Source organism: Anopheles funestus, chromosome 3RL (assembly GCF_943734845.2).
Source record: "Anopheles funestus chromosome 3RL, idAnoFuneDA-416_04, whole genome shotgun sequence".
Lineage (NCBI taxonomy): Eukaryota > Metazoa > Arthropoda > Insecta > Diptera > Culicidae > Anopheles > Anopheles funestus.
Genome location: NC_064599.1, coordinates 3,549,535 through 3,572,394, shown reverse-complemented (window position 1 = coordinate 3,572,394; position 22,860 = coordinate 3,549,535). Strand labels below are relative to the sequence as shown.

The window sequence follows — 22,860 nt, the reverse complement described above, 5'->3', positions numbered from 1 at the left end:
GGGAGTCGGGTGGCATTGAAGAAGTTGTTCAGAATTTGCTATATCCCACCACTGCACGATGGCCACACGTTCGAGTGGAAAAGTTCCTTTCCCACTTTCTATGCACGTCATTTCCTTCGTTGCAGCACACGGTATGTTACGGTGAGATACTTACAATCGCTACTACACAGTTAACGTTTGCTGGTGGCTTCGTCCTGCTTTGTCGAGCACGTGCATTGCTTTGCTACGACGTCATGCGGACATGAAAGCGCGCGCACACACACTCACCACGGGTAATGCATCTCCGTTCGGCGTGATACGTGATGGTACCGTGCGCTGGTACGGATGGCGTTGAATGCAAACATCTTAGCAAACACATACACACCCGACCAACGCGTGAAGGATGATTAAATCATAAAGTGGTTTGAAGTGATCTGACTAATGGTTTACGATCGCCCCGATCGCTCAACAGCTTACATTACTGCCTCCCGGACTGTACGTCGAATCGATTACTTGCGTGCGACCGGATGTCATATTGGGTGTATTATTGACAGACGATTGAGTCATTGGTTGTACACGAAGGGTGCAATTATTATGTAGTACACCTAACTCATGTGTATAGAGACATTGCTCAACAACAAAATCATTGAAATGCTTTATTTTCCATGCTCAGTGGGTTTTTGTAACTTATTCGTCAGCCTGAAGGTATGCAATATAGTTTTTAAATTGCCTATTTATCATCAGGGTCCTAAACCTATCCATCCTCTCAAAAGATCCTAGTGTACTACAGTCTATAGCAGTGATGTCAAACTCATTCTGGCTTACGGGCCGGTTTGCAAACAAAAATTATCCTGCGGGCCAAGATAAGTCGGAAGGGGAAGGAAATAAAATTCAACGGTTGTTTGGACTTCAACAGGGATTCAAGAGCGTGCTACTTAAGTGTAAACAAGTACACACACAATATATAAAAATTAATCCTCAATTTTCCAAGCTAGACCTCACCCAAGCCAGATAATAATCGATGTTCTCGTTGTTTTGACATGTCTGGTCTATAGCATAATAATACTTAAGTGATTGAAAGTTGCATACATTTAGGCGTTTAAAATCAAAGAAATATTTGATCAGTTATTAGAAATTAGAATCAATAGAATCTGATCAACTGTTTTTAGTTTTCATTGCCTGAACCTGAATCCCTGAATAATTATTTTGTGATGTCGAATGATTAACTGATTATAAAGAGATGAAGCAGAATGCTACTACATATAAAACCAAAAAGGACCCTTACCTGGCACGGTGTTCTTATTTGCAGATCTCGATCCGGTCCATATTCTCCGTCCGGCAGTGGCACATGGTAGGTGCAGTGCGGGAAGTTGGTGGTGATGGGATTAGTGGTACCGGTGCTACCGATGCTACTGCCACCGTACGAACTATTGCTGTAGTGAGTTTTGTAGTTGATGCTATTACTGCCACTGCTACCACCACCACCGCCACTACCACCTAGTGCGTTCGTTTGATGCGGAATGAGAAGATAGGATTGATTGTGGTTGCTACTCCGAAAGTTGCTACTGGTGCTGCTGCTCAGTATCAGATCGCTGCTAAACCTTAGGTGCTGATCCGTCGGTGACGTTTGCTGATGATACTGGTGATGGTGATGGCGGTGGTGGTTTTGCTGGTTGGATGGTTGATGTTGCTGCGGATGCTGTTGCTGTTGCTGCTGCTGATGTTGCTGTGATTGCTGCTGCTGTGTCTGCTGTTGGTGATGGAAGCCCGCCCGTTCATTCCTTATTGGTGGTGATCCGATGGAACCGCGGGCAGGAACGCCGAGCCGCTCCATCCCCGCGCAGCCCGGTGACTGTACCGATAGCATCTGTGAAACGAAAGAAAGCAAACGACACATCAGTTCCTTCACTCCTTTAGGTGTGAAACGATTCATTTACAGACAGAGCACACAGCCAGAAGCAAAGAAAACAATTTAGTTGTCACGATTCGTGCCAAAACAGGAGCTGGAAAGTCTCGACGCGCCCCCAAACAGCTATAGACAGACAACCCAAAACAGGATTTGTTCTTCGTTTGCGTGCACATCACCATGCGAATTGTTCGTTGTCCCGCCGTCACGATCGTCTGCGGAATGTGAAGTTGCATTGCTGAAGTTGCAAAATGCAAATGCCCACTGACACCTCCACACGCACACACACCCCCCTATTCAAACAGTTTCAAAACCAAACGTAAATCGATCGAATAGGTGTATGAGGTGGGGTGGGCAGTTTTTCGTTCTGTTTTCTTCGCACCTCCCGTACTATCAACCAACAAACCCTCGGAGTGTTTTTTGGGGTGGTACGAGGGCAAATGTGTAACGCGGTAATAAACAAATTAATTAATTAATTGCCCAAGCTAATGGAATGCTAATTGATGGCATGAAGGTTCGTGGCCCGTCAGCGGCTTTGCAACCGATTTTGCCCGATGGCCAAAATTTTATTCCGTCCACCGTTTTGTTTGGACTGGCGTGTCTGGAGGATCGGTGGTAGTAGTTGCACTGTGAACAATCAGATAGGGCAAGCGATAAAGTAATGACGATTTATGTATCCAATTGCGGGTGACATTTTATTTTATGAATCCTATTGGAATTGAAAATCAATGCTGAACAAAGCATGGAGGGGGAAAGATGGTTTAATTTTACCCTTAAGCCGGTTTGGTAAAGCGAAAGTTCTATCAGAGGTTCCTTTCATTTGCGATCATTGGTAAAATTCTAAAAAAAATACCTTTATATTATTAAAAAGGCAATAATGTTTAAAACAACGGCCCTGCAGCATTATATTACAGCCATAATTCATTGCAGAAATGTTGCCTTTGTAGCTTGGTGTCATTTAAATCATCTGGTGGAATTCAAAACAGCAGCAAAGCGAAAAATAGCATTGCGAGACAATACACAACAGGAAAAAAAGGAATTTAAACACATAAAGAAAAGAAGAACCGAATCAGTTTACTGACGCGCATCACGACACGGTGTTTGGTGAAAACCATTATACGGAGGCATTTAATCCTTTGAATAATGTGCTACAACAAGCAAGATGGCGCACAAGATGAAAGCAAAAGTGAAAATTGGTTAACCCGAGAAATTGTGTCAAATGACGGCAAGGAGAATCAGATGAATTTTCGTGAGCCGATTGTTACTGAACACATCGCTCCGAATGGTAATATTTCGCGAGCAATAAGAAATTCGTAGAATCCGTGTTTTTAAACATATCTTTAAAACATTTCAACATCAAAATGTGCGTGCCGTTATCGTATCATCGTGCTATATTGGCTTCAATTAAATTGCATTCGAAACAACCTGTTATTAATAACCGGTATGCATGTAAAACAATTCTCGCTCGCGCGCAATCAAAAAAAGCTTCTCTAATTGAACCAATATGTCGATGTCTCGATGGCTACGAAATGCAACATGCAACACAACACTCGACGCATGCAATTGGAAAGGCGACGAAATCAATTAAAACTCGACTCGAGCTTTCATCACACGCATGTGGGGGAAAGGAACCCACGCTGGTTTGCCATGGTAACATAATCACTTGTTGAACGTTTTGTTGAACATTGGCGGGTAACACACCAGTCACAACTCATCGACGCTGATAATGATGATGGTGAGCTTTGACGATCGCATTTTTTCCTAGGGTTTTGTGCAGTCTATTTCGTGCATGTAATGTACCATCATCCCCGTACGATTCGCCACTCGGTCGGTGCACAATGACACGCATTGGAGGAAGCCTATGTTCGCTTCCGAAGAAATCACTAATTACAACGTACCGGGTTTGGGGAGCGAAAAAAATAAAAGCCCTTCTCCATCCTCTTGTACGATCGTTCACAGCTAATGTTACTGTGATGCACACCACGCACATCGTCTCAAATTGGTGCTGCAAATGTGCATTGAAATTGTCCGTGAAGGCGCGCTTCTCGGTTTCATTTTGGATTCATCCGGAACAGCAAAAAGCAGATGGACAATTCAAGGCAAAACACACCATTAGTGCCTGATGTTGCTCGTCCCCTTTTCCTTCCCCCCGTTCGTGACTGTCCTTCATCATACCGCTGATTATGCTGATTACTCTCAATTGGGTTTGATAGTGGAATTGGTTCAATGTTGCCATTTCTCAGGAAGAAGCCACACATTCGCGCAGATAAAATTGAATTTCATGGCAGCAACGCCAGACCCACCTTTCTCCTACAAACACACCAACTTCCTTCCCCCCTCCAATTGCAAGGGAAGAAGGGGGTGGTGAAACAAGAATCCAATATGATCGCATTGCATTCGGTTGATGTTGTCGATGGAGAAGGAGTGCTAACAGAGGGGTCGAGGATCCGTAACAAACGGTACAATCGTAACCGAGCAAGCAACCGAAGGAGAAAGAAGCAAACACCGCGACGAAAACGGTGAAGGTGATCTATGAAATTCGATGCTCCGTTTTGATCGTCAGACAAAGGGGTGGGTGTGCGCGGCTGGTGGAGGGTGGGTATGAGCCACATGCACCCGCGGTTGCTGCAAGTGCGTATTACTTGCTCGTCGACAGCTTATGGCTACCGGTTTACGGTGGTTTGAGAAGGTTCAGTGGAGGGGAAAATTTTACCTAGACCCGGTTCAACCAACTCAGGTGTTATATCGCGACACAACCATTTTTTCAACTGCACTTGGCACAGGCAAGTGTAAGTCAGGAGAACACCAGTTGAGCAAATATGACTAATCAATTTAGCAGACGACACTATAATTTTTTTAAACAAATTGTTTTTAACCCTGTCACTAATGTAATAATTTGTAATAATGCTTTAAAATGAAAAAAGAATAAACAATAACAAAAAAAAAATTCAACTACAACATTTCATAAGGCTATTATAGCCTTACCATTTTTTTGAGCAATTTGAGCAAAAAAAAAATATAAAATTGCTATATTTTAATGCCAGTATGTTGCAATAAGTGTCTTTTCACTCAAATAATGCTTTAAGTTAAATAAAGAATAAAAAATCAGAAAAAAATTTCAAAAAAAATTTCAACTCGAAAATTTCATAAGGCTTACCCCTTACGATTTTTTTGGAAAATTTTGCAAAAAAAATTAAATTGTTTTATTTTAATGCCAATGGGTTGCAATGAGTTTCTTTTCACTCTAATAATGCTTGAAATAAAAAAAAGAGTGAAAAATAATAAAAAAATCAAAAAATTCAAAAAAAAAATAAAACATTTTATCATTTTTGCACCAAATTTTGCCTATAACTCGGTCGGTATCCAACGAATCGCCAATCTTTAACCTGTGGTCGATAGATGGCACCAATGGCTACATTTTCTTCTTGGACGGCCATGCCCTCAGATGTCTGTGCCAGAAGTTATGCGAGGAACCAAGTTCCATACCCTGTTTGAGAAAATGTAAAGTTTTCCTCATTTTTGCACCAATTTTTGTCTATAACTCGGTCGGTATCCAACGGATCGCCAAACTTTAACCTGTGGTCGATAGATGGCACCAATGGCTACATTTTCTTCTTGGACAGCCATGCCCTTAAATGTCTGTGCCAGAAGTTATTCGAGGAACCAAGTTCCTTACCCTGTTTGAGAAAATGTAAAATTTTCCTCATTTTTGAGCAATGTAGCAAAAATTTTAAATGTGATATATTTTGATGGGAATTTGTTGCAATAAGTTTCTTTTCACTTAAAAAGTGCTTTAAATTATAAAAAGAATAAAAAATCTTAAAAAAATTTCAAAAAAATTTTTCACTCGAAAATTTCATAAGGCTTACCCCTTACGATTTTTTTGGAAAATTTTGCAAAAACAATTAAATTGTTTTATTTTAATGCCAATGGGTTGCAATGAGTTTCTTTTCACTCTAATAATGCTTGAAATAAAAAAAAGAGTGAAAAATAATAAAAAAATCAAAAAATTCAAAAAAAAAATAAAAAATTTTATCATTTTTGCACCAATTTTTGTCTATAACTCGGTCGGTATCCAACGGATCGCCAATCTTTGCCTGTGGTCGGTAGATGACACCAATGGCTACATTTTCTTCTTGGACGGCCATGCCCTCAGATGTCTGTGCCAGAAGTTATTCGAGGAACCAAGTTCCTTACCCTGTTTGAGAAAATGTAAAATTTTCCTCATTTTTGCACCAAGTTTTGCCTATAACTCGGTCGGTATCCAACGGATCGCCAAACATTAACCTGTGGTGGATAGATGACACCAATGGCTACATTTTCTTCTTGGACAGCCATGCCCTTAGATGTCTGTGCCAGAAGTTATTCGAGGAACCAAGTTCCATACCCTGTTTGAGAAAATGTAAAATTTTCCTCATTTTTGAGCAATGTAGCAAAAATTTTAAATGTGATATATTTTGATGGGAATTTGTTGCAATAAGTTTTTTTTCACTTAAATAGTGCTTTAAATTAAAAAAAGAATAAAAAATCAGAAAAAAATTTCAAAAAAATTTTCCACTCGAAAATTTCATAAGGCTTACCCCTTACGATTTTTTTGGGAAATTTTGCAAAAAAAATTAAATTGTTTTATTTTAATGCCAATGGGTTGCAATGAGTTTCTTTTCACTCTAATAATGCTTGAAATAAAAAAAAGAGTGAAAAATAATAAAAAAATCAAAAAATTCAAAAAAAAAATAAAAAATTTTATCATTTTTGCACCAAATTTTGCCTATAACTCGGTCGGTATCCAAAGAATCACCAATCTTTAACCTGTGGTCGATAGATGGCACCAATGGCTACATTTTCTTCTTGGACAGCCATGCCCTTAAATGTCTGTGCCAGAAGTTATTCCAGGAACCAAGTTCCTTACCCTGTTTGAGAAAATGTAAAATTTTCCTCATTTTTGAGCAATGTAGCAAAAATTTTAAATGTGATATATTTTGATGGGAATTTGTTGCAATAAGTTTCTTTTCACTTAAAAAGTGCTTTAAATTAAAAAAAGAATAAAAAATCAGAAAAAAATTTCAAAAAAATTTTTCACTCGAAAATTTCATAAGGCTTACCCCTTACGATTTTTTTGGAAAATTTTGCAAAAAAAATTAAATTGTTTTATTTTAATGCCAATGGGTTGCAATGAGTTTCTTTTCACTCTAATAATGCTTGAAATAAAAAAAAGAGTGAAAAATAATAAAAAAATCAAAAAATTCAAAAAAAAAAAAAAAATTTTATCATTTTGCACCAAATTTTGCCTATAACTCGGTCGGTATCCAACGAATCGCCAATCTTTAACCTGTGGTCGATAGATGGCACCAATGGCTACATTCTCTTCTTGGACAGCCATGCCCTCAAATGTCTGTGCCAGAAGTTATTCGAGGAACCAAGTTCCATACCCTGTTTGAGAAAATGTAAAGTTTTCCTCATTTTTGCACCAATTTTTGTCTATAACTCGGTCGGTATCCAACGGATCGCCAATCTTTGCCTGTGGTCGGTAGATGACACCAATGGCTACATTTTCTTCTTGGACGGCCATGCCCTGAGATGTCTGTGCCAGAAGTTATTCGAGGAACCAAGTTCCTTACCCTGTTTGAGAAAATGTAAAATTTTCCTCATTTTTGCACCAAGTTTTGCCTATAACTCGGTCGGTATCCAACGGATCGCCAAACATTAACCTGTGGTGCATAGATGACACCAATGGCTACATTTTCTTCTTGGACAGCCATGCCCTTAGATGTCTGTGCCAGAAGTTATTCGAGGAACCAAGTTCCATACCCTGTTTGAGAAAATGTAAAATTTTCCTCATTTTTGAGCAATGTAGCAAAAATTTTAAATGTGATATATTTTGATGGGAATTTGTTGCAATAAGTTTTTTTTCACTTAAATAGTGCTTTAAATTAAAAAAAGAATAAAAAATCAGAAAAAAATTTCAAAAAAATTTTCCACTCGAAAATTTCATAAGGCTTACACCCCTTACGATTTTTTTGGGAAATTTTGCAAAAAAAATTAAATTGTTTTATTTTAATGCCAATGGGTTGCAATGAGTTTCTTTTCACTCTAATAATGCTTGAAATAAAAAAAAGAGTGAAAAATAATAAAAAAATCAAAAAATTCAAAAAAAATGTAAAATTTTCCTCATTTTTGCACCAAATTTTGCCTATAACTCGGTCGGTATCCAACGAATCGCCAATCTTTAACCTGTGGTCGATAGATGGCACCAATGGCTACATTTTATTCTTGGACAGCCATGCCCTCAGATGTCTGTGCCAGAAGTTATTCGAGGAACCAAGTTCCATACCCTGTTTGAGAAAATGTAAAGTTTTCCTCATTTTTGCACCAATTTTTGTCTATAACTCGGTCGGTATCCAACGAATCGCCAATCTTTAACCTGTGGTCGATAGATGGCACCAATGGCTACATTTTCTTCTTGGACAGCCATACCCTTAGATGTCTGTGCCAGAAGTTATTCGAGGAACCAAGTTCCTTACCCTGTTTGAGAAAATGTAAAATTTTCCTCATTTTTGAGCAATGTAGCAAAAATTTTAAATGTGATATATTTTGATGGGAATTTTTTGCAATAAGTTTCTTTTCTCTTAAATAGTGCTTTAAATTAAAAAAAGAATAAAAAATCACAAAAGAAATTCAAAAAAATTTTCCACTCGAAAATTTCATAAGGCTTACCCCTTACGATTTTTTTGGGAAATTTTGCAAAAAAAATTAAATTGTTTTATTTTAATGCCAATGGGTTGCAATGAGTTTCTTTTCACTCTAATAATGCTTGAAATAAAAAAAAAAGAGAAAAATAATAAAAAAATCCAAAAATTCAAAAAAAAAAGTAAAATATTCTTCATTTTTGCACCAAATTTTGCCTATAACTCGGTCGGTATCCAACGGATCGCCAATCTTTAACCTGTGGTCGATAGATGGCACCAATGGCTACATTTTCTTCTTGGACAGCCATGCCCTTAAATGTCTGTGCCAGAAGTTATTCCAGGAACCAAGTTCCTTACCCTGTTTGAGAAAATGTAAAATTTTCCTCATTTTTGAGCAATGTAGCAAAAATTTTAAATGTGATATATTTTGATGGGAATTTGTTGCAATAAGTTTCTTTTCACTTAAATAGTGCTTTAAATTAAAAAAAGAATAAAAAGTCAGAAAAAAATTTCAAAAAAATTTTCCACTCGAAAATTTCATAAGGCTTACCCCTTACGATTTTTTTGGGAAATTTTGCAAAAAAAATTAAATTGTTTTATTTTAATGCCAATGGGTTGCAATGAGTTTCTTTTCACTCTAATAATGCTTGAAATAAAAAAAAGAGTGAAAAATAATAAAAAAATCAAAAAATTCAAAAAAAATGAAAATTTTCCTCATTTTTGCACCAAATTTTGCCTATAACTCGGTCGGTATCCAACGAATCGCCAATCTTTAACCTGTGGTCGATAGATGGCACCAATGGCTACATTTTATTCTTGGACAGCCATGCCCTCAGATGTCTGTGCCAGAAGTTATTCGAGGAACCAAGTTCCATACCCTGTTTGAGAAAATGTAAAGTTTTCCTCATTTTTGCACCAATTTTTGTCTATAACTCGGTCGGTATCCAACGAATCGCCAATCTTTAACCTGTGGTCGATAGATGGCACCAATGGCTACATTTTCTTCTTGGACAGCCATACCCTTAGATGTCTGTGCCAGAAGTTATTCGAGGAACCAAGTTCCTTACCCTGTTTGAGAAAATGTAAAATTTTCCTCATTTTTGAGCAATGTAGCAAAAATTTTAAATGTGATATATTTTGATGGGAATTTTTTGCAATAAGTTTCTTTTCTCTTAAATAGTGCTTTAAATTAAAAAAAGAATAAAAAATCACAAAAGAAATTCAAAAAAATTTTCCACTCGAAAATTTCATAAGGCTTACCCCTTACGATTTTTTTGGGAAATTTTGCAAAAAAAATTAAATTGTTTTATTTTAATGCCAATGGGTTGCAATGAGTTTCTTTTCACTCTAATAATGCTTGAAATAAAAAAAAAAGAGAAAAATAATAAAAAAATCCAAAAATTCAAAAAAAAAAGTAAAATATTCTTCATTTTTGCACCAAATTTTGCCTATAACTCGGTCGGTATCCAACGGATCGCCAATCTTTAACCTGTGGTCGATAGATGGCACCAATGGCTACATTTTCTTCTTGGACGGCCATGCCCTCAGATGTCTGTGCCAGAAGTTATTCGAGGAACCAAGTTCCTTACCCTGTTTGAGAAAATGTAAAATTTTCTTCATTTTTGCACCAAGTTTTGCCTATAACTCGGTCGGTATCCAACGGATCGCCAATCTTTAACCTGTGGTCGATAGATGGCACCAATGGCTACATTTTCTTCTTGGACAGCCATACCCTTAGATGTCTGTGCCAGAAGTTATTCGAGGAACCAAGTTCCTTACCCTGTTTGAGAAAATGTAAAATTTTCCGCATTTTTGAGCAATGTAGCAAAAATTTTAAATGTGATATATTTTGATGGGAATTTGTTGCAATAAGTTTCTTTTCACTTAAATAGTGCTTTAAATTAAAAAAAGAATAAAAAATCACAAAAAAAATTTCAAAAAAATTTTCCACTCGAAAATTTCATAAGGCTTACCCCTTACGATTTTTTTGGGAAATTTTGCAAAAAAAATTAAATTGTTTTATTTTAATGCCAATGGGTTGCAATGAGTTTCTTTTCACTCTAATAATGCTTGAAATAAAAAAAGAGTGAAAAATAATAAAAAAATCCAAAAATTCAAAAAAAAATGTAAAATATTCTTCATTTTTGCACCAAATTTTGCCAATAACTCGGTCGGTATCCAACGGATCGCCAATCTTTAACCTGTGGTCGATAGATGGCACCAATGGCTACATTTTCTTCTTGGACGGCCACGCCCTCAGATGTCTGTGCCAGAAGTTATTCGAGGAACCAAGTTCCATACCCTGTTTGAGAAAATGTAAAATATTCTTCATTTTTGCACCAAATTTTGCCTATAACTCGGTCGGTATCCAACGGATCGCCAATCTTTAACCTGTGGTCGATAGATGGCACCAATGGCTACATTTTCTTCTTGGACAGCCATACCCTTAGATGTCTGTGCCAGAAGTTATTCGAGGAACCAAGTTCCTTACCCTGTTTGAGAAAATGTAAAATTTTCCTCATTTTTGAGCAATGTAGCAAAAATTTTAAATGTGATACATTTGGATGGGAATTTGTTGTAATAAGTTTCTTTTCACTTAAATAGTGCTTTAAATTAAAAAAAGAATAAATAATCACAAAAAAATTTCAAAAAAATTTTCCACTCGAAAATTTCATAAGGCTTACCCCTTACGATTTTTTTGGGAAATTTTGCAAAAAAAAATAAATTGTTTTATTTAAATGCCAATGGGTTGCAATGAGTTTCTTTTCACTCTAATAATGCTTGAAATAAAAAAAAGAGTGAAAAATAATAAAAAAATCCAAAAATTCAATAAAAAAAGTAAAATATTCTTCATTTTTGCACCAAATTTTGCCAATAACTCGGTCGGTATCCAACGGATCGCCAATCTTTAACCTGTGGTCGATAGATGGCACCAATGGCTACATTTTCTTCTTGGACGGCCATGCCCTCAGATGTCTGTGCCAGAAGTTATTCGAGGAACCAAGTTCCTTACCCTGTTTGAGAAAATGTAAAATTTTCTTCATTTTTGCACCAAGTTTTGCCTATAACTCGGTCGGTATCCAACGGATCGCCAATCTTTAACCTGTGGTCGATAGATGGCACCAATGGCTACATTTTCTTCTTGGACAGCCATACCCTTAGATGTCTGTGCCAGAAGTTATTCGAGGAACCAAGTTCGTTACCCTGTTTGAGAAAATGTAAAATTTTCCGCATTTTTGAGCAATGTAGCAAAAATTTTAAATGTGATATATTTTGATGGGAATTTGTTGCAATAAGTTTCTTTTCACTCAAATAATGCTTTGAGTTGAAAAAAGAGTAAAAAATAAGAAAAAAATTTACAAAAAATTTTCAACTCGAAAATTTCATAAGGCTTACCCCTTACCATTTTTTGAGCAATTTTGCAAAATTTATAAATTTGCTATATTTTAATGCGAACTTGTTGCAATAAGTTTCTTTTCACTTAAATAGTGCTTTAAATTAAAAAAAGAATAAAAAATCACAAAAAAAAATCAAAAAAATTTTCCACTCGAAAATTTCATAAGGCTTACCCCTTACGATTTTTTTGGGAAATTTTGCAAAAAAAATTAAATTGTTTTATTTTAATGCCAATGGGTTGCAATGAGTTTCTTTTCACTCTAATAATGCTTGAAATAAAAAAAAGAGTGAAAAATAATAAAAAAATCAAAAAATTCAAAAAAAATGTAAAATTTTCCTCATTTTTGCACCAAATTTTGCCTATTACTCGGTCGGTATCCAACGGATCGCCAATCTTTAACCTGTGGTCGATAGATGGCACCAATGGCTACATTTTCTTCTTGGACGGCCATGCCCTCAGATGTCTGTGCCAGAAGTTATTCGAGGAACCAAGTTCCTTACCCTGTTTGAGAAAATGTAAAATTTTCTTCATTTTTGCACCAAGTTTTGCCTATAACTCGGTCGGTATCCAACGGATCGCCAATCTTTAACCTGTGGTCGATAGATGGCACCAATGGCTACATTTTCTTCTTAGACAGCCATGTCCTCAGATGTCTGTGCCAGAAGTTATTCGAGGAACCAAGTGTAAAATTTTCCTCATTTTTAAGCAATATAGCAAAATTTATAAATCTGATATATTTTAATGCGAACATGTTGCAATAAGTTTCTTTTCACTCAAATAATGCTTTAAATTGGAAAAAAATAAAAAAAAAATTTAAACCGGCGCCGTTTATGACATACAGCTGCGGGTGGAAATTAATTTATTTATTCCAAATCACTCGACAATTTGTCTTACGAAAATATCTTAAAAATTCGCATAGAACACCAAAATCAACAATATTCTATCAATATAGCCCACAGTTTTCTGCTTTTAAGTTACGACTTCGATTTGATCTATTGCAGAGTCGCTATAAAATTCGTTATCGAAAAAGAAACATTTCAAAATTATACTGACATTGTAGTTTGCATGGTATCGCCCCTATTAGTATGCAAGGTTTGTCGGTGACCTTCATCGTTTTGTTTTTTTCTTTTGTTATTGAGATTTTTCACGCAACGTTGTCCCAAAAAAGTGGAAAAAAGCAAAGGGACACAAAACGGTGACCAGCGTCGTCCCACAGTTTGACAAACGGCACAATGATGCATTTTCGTGTACATCGTTCGGCTGGGCCACTATCGTACTGATTCTAGTTAGTGCTGTCAGTTTATCTTTCAGACAAATCAGTCATCCCCCAAACCGGACACGACACGACACAGAGCACAACAAGGCGTTCTTGTTCGAAAGCAGAACGAAACGCACAGAGCTCTCACCCCAAAAAGATGCAATCGTTATTTGCAATGATTTTTCTTCTTCTCAGTGTCAGGAAGGAAGAATACCCAAAATCCTGCCAGCCCCCGGTACGATCGTCGGAATCGAACACAAAAAAAAGATAAATAAAAGGAGACACGAAAAGCAAACATACAATTCGACCCGAAACAGACGAAATGTTTCGACGAGTGTGTCCGGCTACAACGACTTCGTCGTCGTCGTCGTCGTCATCGTCGTCATCGTCTGGACAGCCACTTGATGGAAGTGTTGCAGCAGGCAGTACACCACACGGTGCAACGTGGTCGAACCGCACGACGGGTTTTCGGGAAGTTTGTGGCAAGCGAAGCAGCAACAGCCGCCCCCCTCCCCCATTTGGCGGTCATGTCTGCCAACGGAACGTGCTAAAATGACCGAATCGTGCTGAATTGCACATGCAGATGGCCAACAACGTCGCAGCACGAGGTGTCTGTACACCGTTCGCCTGTCCTGCATGCGCACTTTCGCACTGGTCATCAACCCCTTTCGTTTCGCAGTGACTTTTGCGGTTCTCCCAAGAAGCGCTACGTCCCTCAGGCCCGGACCCGTTGGTGTGTATTGGCTTTGCGCACATATTTGGGGATGTGTTCTCGGATAGGTTTGGACGCGAATGCAGGGAAGTTGCTTGCTTTTCGACTGACAAAGCGCAAATTTAAACCCCAGACACTAGGCTCTCCTACCACAAAATTCTCCATTCAACGATTTGCCTCCTGCCGAAAAAGCGGGTGGTGCGCGGCCATTTCACACAGTGCCAGACAGAGTTTTTGAGTCAATAAACATGCAACTTTTATTGTTGCTATTCGTTCGATATACATTTTTTTTGCCGCTTGTCTGACTCTTCCTCACGTTCTTCTGCGAGATGGTTGCTATGCTTGAGAACTACACCACAGACGAGAGAGGAAAAAAAAAACTACAACGAGACACCACAAAAACCACAAAACATGACATTTTCGTTGTTTCAATAGCCGATCAGACCATTCAAAGGTTCATGCACGCGAGACGAAAACAATTCGTCTCAATGAAGGTGCAATAATTCATAAAATATAGTTTAAAAACAATAAGCTAAAAACACAATGCAGATCAGTGATTAATTAAGTTGCAATAATAAATTCTTCAACAATTATTCTCCTTAAGTTGTACGATTAGATAAAAGGCAGGCCAGTGAAGAAGATCAACCCCAGAGCTGACGTACATTAAACTGGCACGAAGATTTATCGACGACCACACACTATTGGCAGATACGACAAACGGAATTGCACAAACAAACCACCACAAACCGGAACGCAACGGAAAACGAACTTGATAAAAATAAATGGCAAATCATACAGCCAGTTAAACAAGCGGCTCTTAACGAGACTGGAGAAGCAAAAAAAATGGATCTGAAACGATTCACCCAACTCGATCTTTAGCGATTGAATGCGATGCAGGCTCGACCGTGGCATCGTGTTCGGTCACAAGTGTGATGTATCGTGTTCCAGCGAACCTGTCGGTTTTTGCACGTTTTTCCACGTTTGCGATTGCGCTCGTGTGCGCTGGTGTGATCGATGATCGTGTCTCTATAACTCCCGCCCCTGGTGAAGGGGTAGGAAAGCGTGGGGGACGGAGGATGTGCAACATGCACAAATAAACATGTTCCGGAAAGCAGACGGGTGGGTATAGGAACATGATACCAAGAAGGCGCCCACCTGCCGGCCCAAAAACGAGGATCATCCCGGTGAACACCGGCAGTGGGTGTTGCAGCATCGCGATCACAATAACGTCTCTATTTCGTGGACAGATTTTATAGCAGTTTTTTTTTGGTGTGAGATGAGCTTCACAAACCGGTCAGGGGAAGGTCATATATAACGGGCGCAGGTAAAGCGCAACACAGGTTGACAGTGAGCGATGATTTTATTCAGAATAAATGGCTCACATTTACATTGCTGAAAAGTACTTCCTTGTTGGTGTTGTGTAAATTGGGAACAGATCAATTCGGGAATTCGAAAAGAAAAAAATATAATATACATTATTATATATTGCATCAATGAATTACATCGACTGTAAGTTGATTTATGTTTCCAAATAAATAAATTGATTTTTCTTACTAAAGAAAATATCAACTCAGAAACAGATTTCTTGTTTCACATTATTTTCTCTGAAAAGCTTTTAAATGATTACTATAAAAACTTAAAATTTAAAATAGATTAAATATCTAATACTAAAAAATATTTAATCGTTTCTTGTAATCAATAATGAACTTGTTATTAATATCCCAAAATAAAAATAAAAAAACAATCAAATAAAGTAAAGCCACCGTGCTTTACCCTTTTAGCGAAAAGCTAACTGCAATCCCTATCCTTGACCCAGTAACGTCCATCAACCAAGTCGACAAACAATCGTCCCTTTTCACCCGGCGCTGATCATGGAGACGCCTGGTTGATGAAAAGCATCACCACCACCATGCACCATGTCATTCAGTTTGTCGCCACTAAACGATACAACCCACATACGTTGCATCAGCGTTCAATCACACCCAACCGGGCCCAAGAAATGAAGTGAGAAAATAAACCCACCAACAAGGAAAGCAAAAAGTGGAAAGTTGTCTTCTTCAGTCTCGCTTCCCATTACTTCCCTCCGTTTTGCGTGCCGATGAGTTTCAAGCCGATATTTGTGATGGGAACAAGAAGAGAACGCACCCATCCGGGTTGCACCGTAAAGCGATTTATTTATTATTCAACCACCCATCAAAATACTGCCATCGTTTTTAATGCGAGCAATTAAAATTAGCCTTTTGCCATCGTTGCACGCTCGACCAATGGTTTGTCACTCGAATATTGCATCCACAACGCACGCACCACACCATCGCGGTCAAAGCGAAGGACAGAATGAAGGGTGATGGTGATGGTGGAAATGCATTTTTTTGCTTGTTATTCTGTGCTTGAGACTTTCGCTTTCGCTTGGAAATAAACACACCACTAGTGACCTGCTTTAATATGTTTATTTATTTATGTTTTTTTGTTCTACTTTTTTGTACTGTCACACCCATCCCCAACGAAGAAGGGAATGGTGTTATTCGATAAACGGAACGTTGCTGTGAGAAAACTGTCCAACGTTGTGTATATTTATATTTTTTTTATTTGAAATCGTCGAGTTGTTCATAAGTTAGACAACTATCATCGAAGTTCCCAGAAGCATGTCCACGCCAGTGTCCACAGTTTGTGGCGTACCCACGTGTGATGGGCTAGTTCCGTGGGATGGCATTTTGTTGGGGCAGGGTTTGTTTTGGTGAAATTGTTGACTATGAAATTTGCTCGATAAACCACACAACCATTGGGAAAGCGACCGAAGGGAAATATGACGCCAAATGGGTCGTGGTGTCGGTTTGTGCTGTCCAGCGTCTGAACAACTAAAGCGCAATAACTTTCCCAGAAGCGAGTGAAAGAAAAACAAAGTGCATTGTGATGCATTTCTACATTCACCAGTTGATTAACTAATGAAAGTTTTCACTTGCCAGACTTGTGTCCATTATAATCGTGTAAGTTATTGAATTTAGTCTCAAGCACATACATTTCTCCATGTTGTTGAAGCAAGTCATACAATTTCAATGTCTAATCAAAAATCTCTATTTCAATATTGAATGAATTTTGTTCACAACAAAGGAGTCTGCTCCTTGACAACGGTTGATTTATGGATGTTTGCCCAACTTTCCTTGCACACATCAGTCCATTAGAACTTGAGTGTTGATCTTTTCAATATCATCAAGTCTATCGTATTTGTCGCGATTTATTCACCCAGAGAATGAATCTTTTTCATTATATCTGGACGGTTTTAATAACCCTCCAACTAATCGCCGGTGAGACAGAACATCACCTGAGCTCAATATTTCTTTCGGGTGAGTATACCAATTACTGTCAGCTGCAATGTCCCGGCACACCGAAACACACACTTTGTGAAACAGTAAGTCCGACTGGTGTTTTTCTAATGTCCGAGTTGCTGAGCTCATTTCTAAATATTTCCTTCTAGCCTTCCGAGCCTAACAGATCTTTGGAACAGTGTGAAAACTTCCAGCAACTACTCGAAAGTTCTGAGCTGTTGGCGAACCTGCTGAACGCACACAATGGTGTCCGCAACAGGTATGCGTTGCGACGCTCAATAACCAACATGAAGAAGCTTGTGTGGGATAATGAACTGGCCCACATGGCACGGTTACATCTTGCCTCCTGTCAACGGTACCAGCTCGATCCCTGTACACTGCTCGACAACCCCAACATTTACAGCCGGGATTATCGAAATGTGCGTCAAAGCAAGGCGTTCGTCATCGAGCGTTACCTCCCCAAGTACTACGCTATCGATGTCCTACGCAGCTGGTACCTGCAGAAGGCTGAGACACCGTCCCCAAAGGTGACGGGCGACCATCAGCTGCAGCAAGTTGCGCTGAACAATTTCACCCTGTTAACCTGGGCCAGTCTCGAGCGGGTGGGATGTGCCGCGGCCAAGTACTGCGATGGATTCCAGCTGGTGTGCAACTACTTTCCCTTCTACTCGCTCGCCGAATCGAGCGCGGAGCTTGGCCCACCGGCAACCCGATGCCCACGAACATTTCCACTGCGTAGTAAAATCTTCGATGGACTGTGTACGTTCGAGATGGACGCTGGAGTGCGTTGGAAGTCGTCGAGCCTGGCAATGCTTCCGTTAATGCTACTCTGTCTGTGGCGAACGGTGGATGGCGGGCTAAGCATCTAGTGCATCATACTTACGGGTACCGGCAGGTGGTTCAAGTTGGCGTTTAGAGGAGCAAGATCGTCGGCGATGAACTGGATCGGCAGCGTCAGCGCTTCGGTGGTTACTCGCGTGGTGGTCGTCGCGCGCAGACAGCGAAACACTCCGAACAAACCGAGCACCAAGGCGCAAATCACTGAGAATGACACCAAGCCGTAGATATAACCTGAAACGGGAGAAAATTTGAATTGAAAATTAATATATTTGCGAATGCGAAACTATTCTAAGTGTAAAGGTAATGATTTTGTAGTGATTTTAAGTCAATTATTAACTTGTACTAAAAATGTACTAAAAAGTTGCTATAATTCAGAAAAATGGGTCAATTTGAGCATCATACCACAGTTTTAATATAAAACGTAAAATTTCAGTTTTATATACTGTTATTATAAAGTATATACAGTAATATGGTCTCAATATTAGAAGATACTATTGATTTTAGTACATTCAGTACTGATTTATTCCTACTTCATCTCACATATCGCCCTTAACGACCTTCACAGCGTCCCCGGGGGCGATACTAAACGGTAGACAAGACCATTTAAAGCTTCATGTTCGATGTCCGATAAAGGAGAGCCCGATAATGGTGACCCCATCGATGAAACAGATACAACTTTGTCGGCTGCTGCGTTGACGACTATCGTGGCTGTGTAGCCAGCGTGAAACAAATTGATACCTATCTCACGCACCACGTTACGGGCGGCAAAATGATCAACTAATAGCAACCAACTAACGGCGACCTTAGAATTGTTGGCTGCGCTAGTAATAGCCCGTCGGTCTTACAAGTGCGACATCATCCAGCGATCACACCGTGCGGTCAAGCGAACCCAAAATTAACACACCATCGCCGTCGCCGGCTCCCAACAACATTCCACCCTCGTCCCAGCATCGATACGCAACCGATCGCCAACATGAGCCACACCATCATTATCATCAGGGCCGGTACTAATCGGTTTTGTCTGTGGCGTGCTACGATTTCTAATGGCCGCCCGTCTGTTGCCTTTCGGTTATTTATTCGTGTATAAGTGTGTTTCGGGGGAGGATTTCTCTTCCGTTCCCACCTTCTTCTTCGTCAGCTTTTTTTTATTTGCCACCCCTATATCTAGCTACCGTGCATCGGATGCCTTCACACATGGCGTAGGTTGGAAGCGATAGTGAGCCGAGACAACAGCGCACCGCACATCAACCAGACATCATCAAAAAAAACGAAACAAAACAAAAAGTATTGAGGATCGTCTCGTCATTCGTCCATTCGAATGGTAGTTGCAATCGAATGAATGTGCATCATTTGCCATCCACGTCCACCGTGTGCCGTTCCTTCCCCTTCCCATTCGCTTTAAGTCGGGAACTCGTCCATGATGCACACGACCGTAATTATCATTCCGACGTGAAGTGTTGATTTTGCTTTTCGTGCTTTTTTTTTGCTCTGTCTTGTTGGTGTCTGGTTGCAGCTACTGGGCTACTACTGCCCGTACTGGAATTGCTTCCACTCGGCTCTGCCCATGTCTGTCCTCTAGGATCACCCACCAGCTCACAGTGGTACGCGCGGATTCCGATTACAACGGCCTACCAAAACGCAACTCGTCAACAGAAACTGCATTTAAACGGATGTTTTATATTGCGATGTAAACGATCGAAAATCGACCCCGGCTTGAAGGTAATCGGGAGCAAAGGGAGTGCAGAGGCACACGCCCACACCACCACCGGCCTTTTATCTCATATATCCTTACCATAAGAAGAGACATAAAACCAACGACAAATCGTTCACTGCAGGCTGTGGAAGCACATTATAAGCCCCGTTTTGTACGTCTGCCGCATTTAAACGATCGTATCAAGTTGCGGTTCAAGCAATTGGAGAAGGTGGCAAAGGTTGATAAGATAAGGTGTGCGCATGCTGCCTTTTTTGTATTTTAAAGCTCACACGCACACCGAACAGGGAGATGAAAAAGGTAGACGAAGTCTCTTTATGAATTCTTTTAAACAATTTTTGGTTTACCCTTCAGTTTTTGTTGATCATAAATAAAGATGAATTTATTTACAGTAAGTTTAACATTTAAACAACCTTGTGCATATTCGCTCAAAACTAAAGCGTTACTAAGCAATGAGTCAGATGACGTACACGTGACGTAAATCGTGGATAAATAGTGACTAAACGCCCGAGGCCACGTCGGACTGAACGGGTTGCGGAAATACTTTACTGGGAACTCCACATCAGCAGACGAAAGTTTACTTTGGCAACGTAATGGTTTACGTACACATTACTGCGGTGCTTATCATCCACTTCTATTATCGACTGTCTGATGACGTTTGTAGCCGGTTCATACTGAACAATCGGTTATCATCGGTGTTTATCGGTAAGTAGAGAAATGTTAAACACGTGTACGTTATTACTTAAAGCTAAATGTTAATTTAAAAAGAAAAGTATTATTATAATAAGAAAAGTATTATTGACAATAATCCATCATATCTCCCTCAACTTATTCCCTTCTAAATTATTTTCCATAAGTAAAACGGTTAAGGGCAATTCAACCACGAGGAAATTTTTTTTTATCACAAAAAAACACATCCTTTGAAAAACATATTAAGTAATCGACAATGCGCACACATTTCAATAGAATCCAATCACATTTTACGCCAACAAAAAAACAGACCACTCATCCCTTTCCGAAAAAAAATCGAGCGAAATATTTGAATGATATTAATGCCTCACCTTTTCTGCCCCCTTCAGCATTCCCACCAGCGCCTCGTCGATAATCCAAAACCAAACTCACCCCCTTTAACCATATCACTTTGCTAACGTACACTCCAGACATACACCAAACAGACGCTTTTTCCAAAGTTAAAAAAACCTCATTTTCGTTTTGAGGTTTTCTTCATTAATTTTTAGGTCGCCATGGTATCGCTCGTCTGCCGGGTTATCTTCTCGAAAGAGCTGGTACACACTCGTTTTGCCAAAAGTTCACTGTCACTGTCAGCCGCTGGAGAGGATTCAATTTATTTTCGAATTATCCGACAAGCGACAAGGACGCACCATGCGACGGCTGTTCAACACGACAATGGTGAACTTCGCCTGTTCGTTGCATCCAGCCAAAGCAGAAAGAATGCACACCAAAGACACATCGAAAATCGACGAGCGCACAATAAAACCGGTGCAGGATGTATCAATCTTACCGCGAGTTGGCGAGTTGATGTTTGGCATTTGGTGCAACATCCGGCGACGGTTTTGTGTGGGTGTCTACCAAACACGTTCGGGGCCGATTTTTGAACCCATCTCACGGGCCGTGCTTGTTAAACCAAATATTCAAATTTCTAACGTTTATCGGACTATTGGTGAGCGGATCGTCGAGAAGGATTAAATTAATTGTCCGTCGTTAAAGTCGAACTGATACAAATTGCCCCCGAGAAGCTGTGACACTCGTAAGACTTAGCCGATTGAGCAGTGGAGTAGGTGGAAAATGGAACATAAAATGCCAACCCAAGCCGAAGCAGTTCAACCGTCAGAAGGTGCACTTTATAGCGCAATTTTAAACTGTCATTCTTTTTCATCGTTTCTAACCGGACACGGACACTCTCACTGCTGAATCTTTGCGAACGATCGTTTCGAAAGTCGATAGATGGCAGATATTAAAGCGATGGTATTCTTCCTTGTGTCAAGCTTCTGCTCAACCATTCCGGCCTTTTTTGTGTACGGCCTGACAATTGATTTGCTTGGGTTGGAAAGAAAACTAACAACAACGAACAAAATCCTTGGAGGATGCAATGATGCGCATGCGCTTCCGAATCCCACAGCAGAACGGCCTATGAATAAAATTCGCCTCGCATTTAGACCGCTTTTTTATCGACTTCCTTCTTTCCTTCACTCGTATGGCTGGAGAAAAATGAAACACACCACGGCAAGAAAAAAAACCCTGACCTCCCGCAAAAAACTGCTTGAGGCGGTTGGCGAAGAAATGCGCGCGTTCTACTGCTGCTACTGCTGGTCCCGACGATGTACACATAAAACCTTCGAAGCGCATCGAGCTGTGCGTCCTTGTGGGACACAATCCCCCGTCACGTGGTGGCTCCCTGATCATCCGTCCTATCTTTGCATCTTTATTGCCATTTCCCCATCTCGCCCCCCGGTCGATGCCGAGGTCCCCCTTTAGGAACGACGAGTGCAAAATCCATTTGCACCATCATTTTGTCCTTCTTCTCATCACAAACGCAACCCTACACAAACCATCCCCGGGAACATTGATGGTGAAAAGCGCAGATGAGCGCCCCAAACACACACACACTGCTAGAGAGAGACGCGTAAAGCAAAACGAATGCCAACCTCAAAACGATACCGGCGATAGAAAACGGTGGCTAGACCTATGGATGCTCCAAGGGTGGGAATGGGTGGTATTTGGGGGTGGGGGTGGATTATGCGGCGGGTAAAAAAATCGATATTTAGGTCGCGAAACTTTTCTTCCCTGGCAGACGCGCCACGATAGCGACAGTGACGGAGCAAACGAGTGTTTTGGCTGTGAAAAAAATCTCCAGCATAGACGACAATCGAACGCAACGATTTAGGCGTCATCTTTTTTTTCTGTCAAAAAATGCTCAATTCAAAGCGACAGGTTTTATATAACCATCTGAAGTGATGATTTTTTATCTCTAACATTGAGATAAATCTCTAACATTGAGATATGATATACTTAAAAATAAATATTGTA

General features: G+C 39.8%; 2 protein-coding genes and 1 long non-coding RNA gene across 6 annotated transcripts in view; 1 reads left to right on the top strand and 2 right to left on the bottom strand.

Annotated features, from left to right (window-relative positions):
* The window catches only part of LOC125770371 (homeotic protein female sterile), a 161,049-nt gene that overhangs the window by 7,819 nt on the left and 130,370 nt on the right, over window positions 1-22,860 (bottom strand). For all 4 annotated transcript variants that reach the window (XM_049439866.1, XM_049439868.1, XM_049439867.1 and 1 more), the window contains exons 3-4: window positions 18,145-18,332; window positions 1,265-1,846 (exon numbers count right to left, since the gene is read on the bottom strand). In XM_049439866.1, the coding sequence (XP_049295823.1) occupies window positions 1,265-1,846; window positions 18,145-18,332 (770 nt within the window). The remainder of the gene's footprint in view (window positions 1-1,264; window positions 1,847-18,144; window positions 18,333-22,860) is intronic.
* Window positions 8,857-11,829, bottom strand: LOC125770378 (uncharacterized). Its single transcript, XR_007419194.1, has 4 exons — window positions 11,485-11,829; window positions 10,773-10,962; window positions 10,061-10,250; window positions 8,857-9,538 (listed from the first exon to the last, which is right to left on the bottom strand). It is a non-coding gene; the product is annotated as an uncharacterized LOC125770378 (long non-coding RNA).
* On the top strand, window positions 17,038-18,148 carry LOC125770375 (venom allergen 5-like). The gene is made up of 2 exons (XM_049439873.1): window positions 17,038-17,344; window positions 17,411-18,148. Exons 1-2 carry the CDS (start codon window positions 17,186-17,188, stop codon window positions 18,128-18,130), a joined length of 879 nt encoding a protein of 292 aa, XP_049295830.1. The 5' UTR covers window positions 17,038-17,185; the 3' UTR covers window positions 18,131-18,148.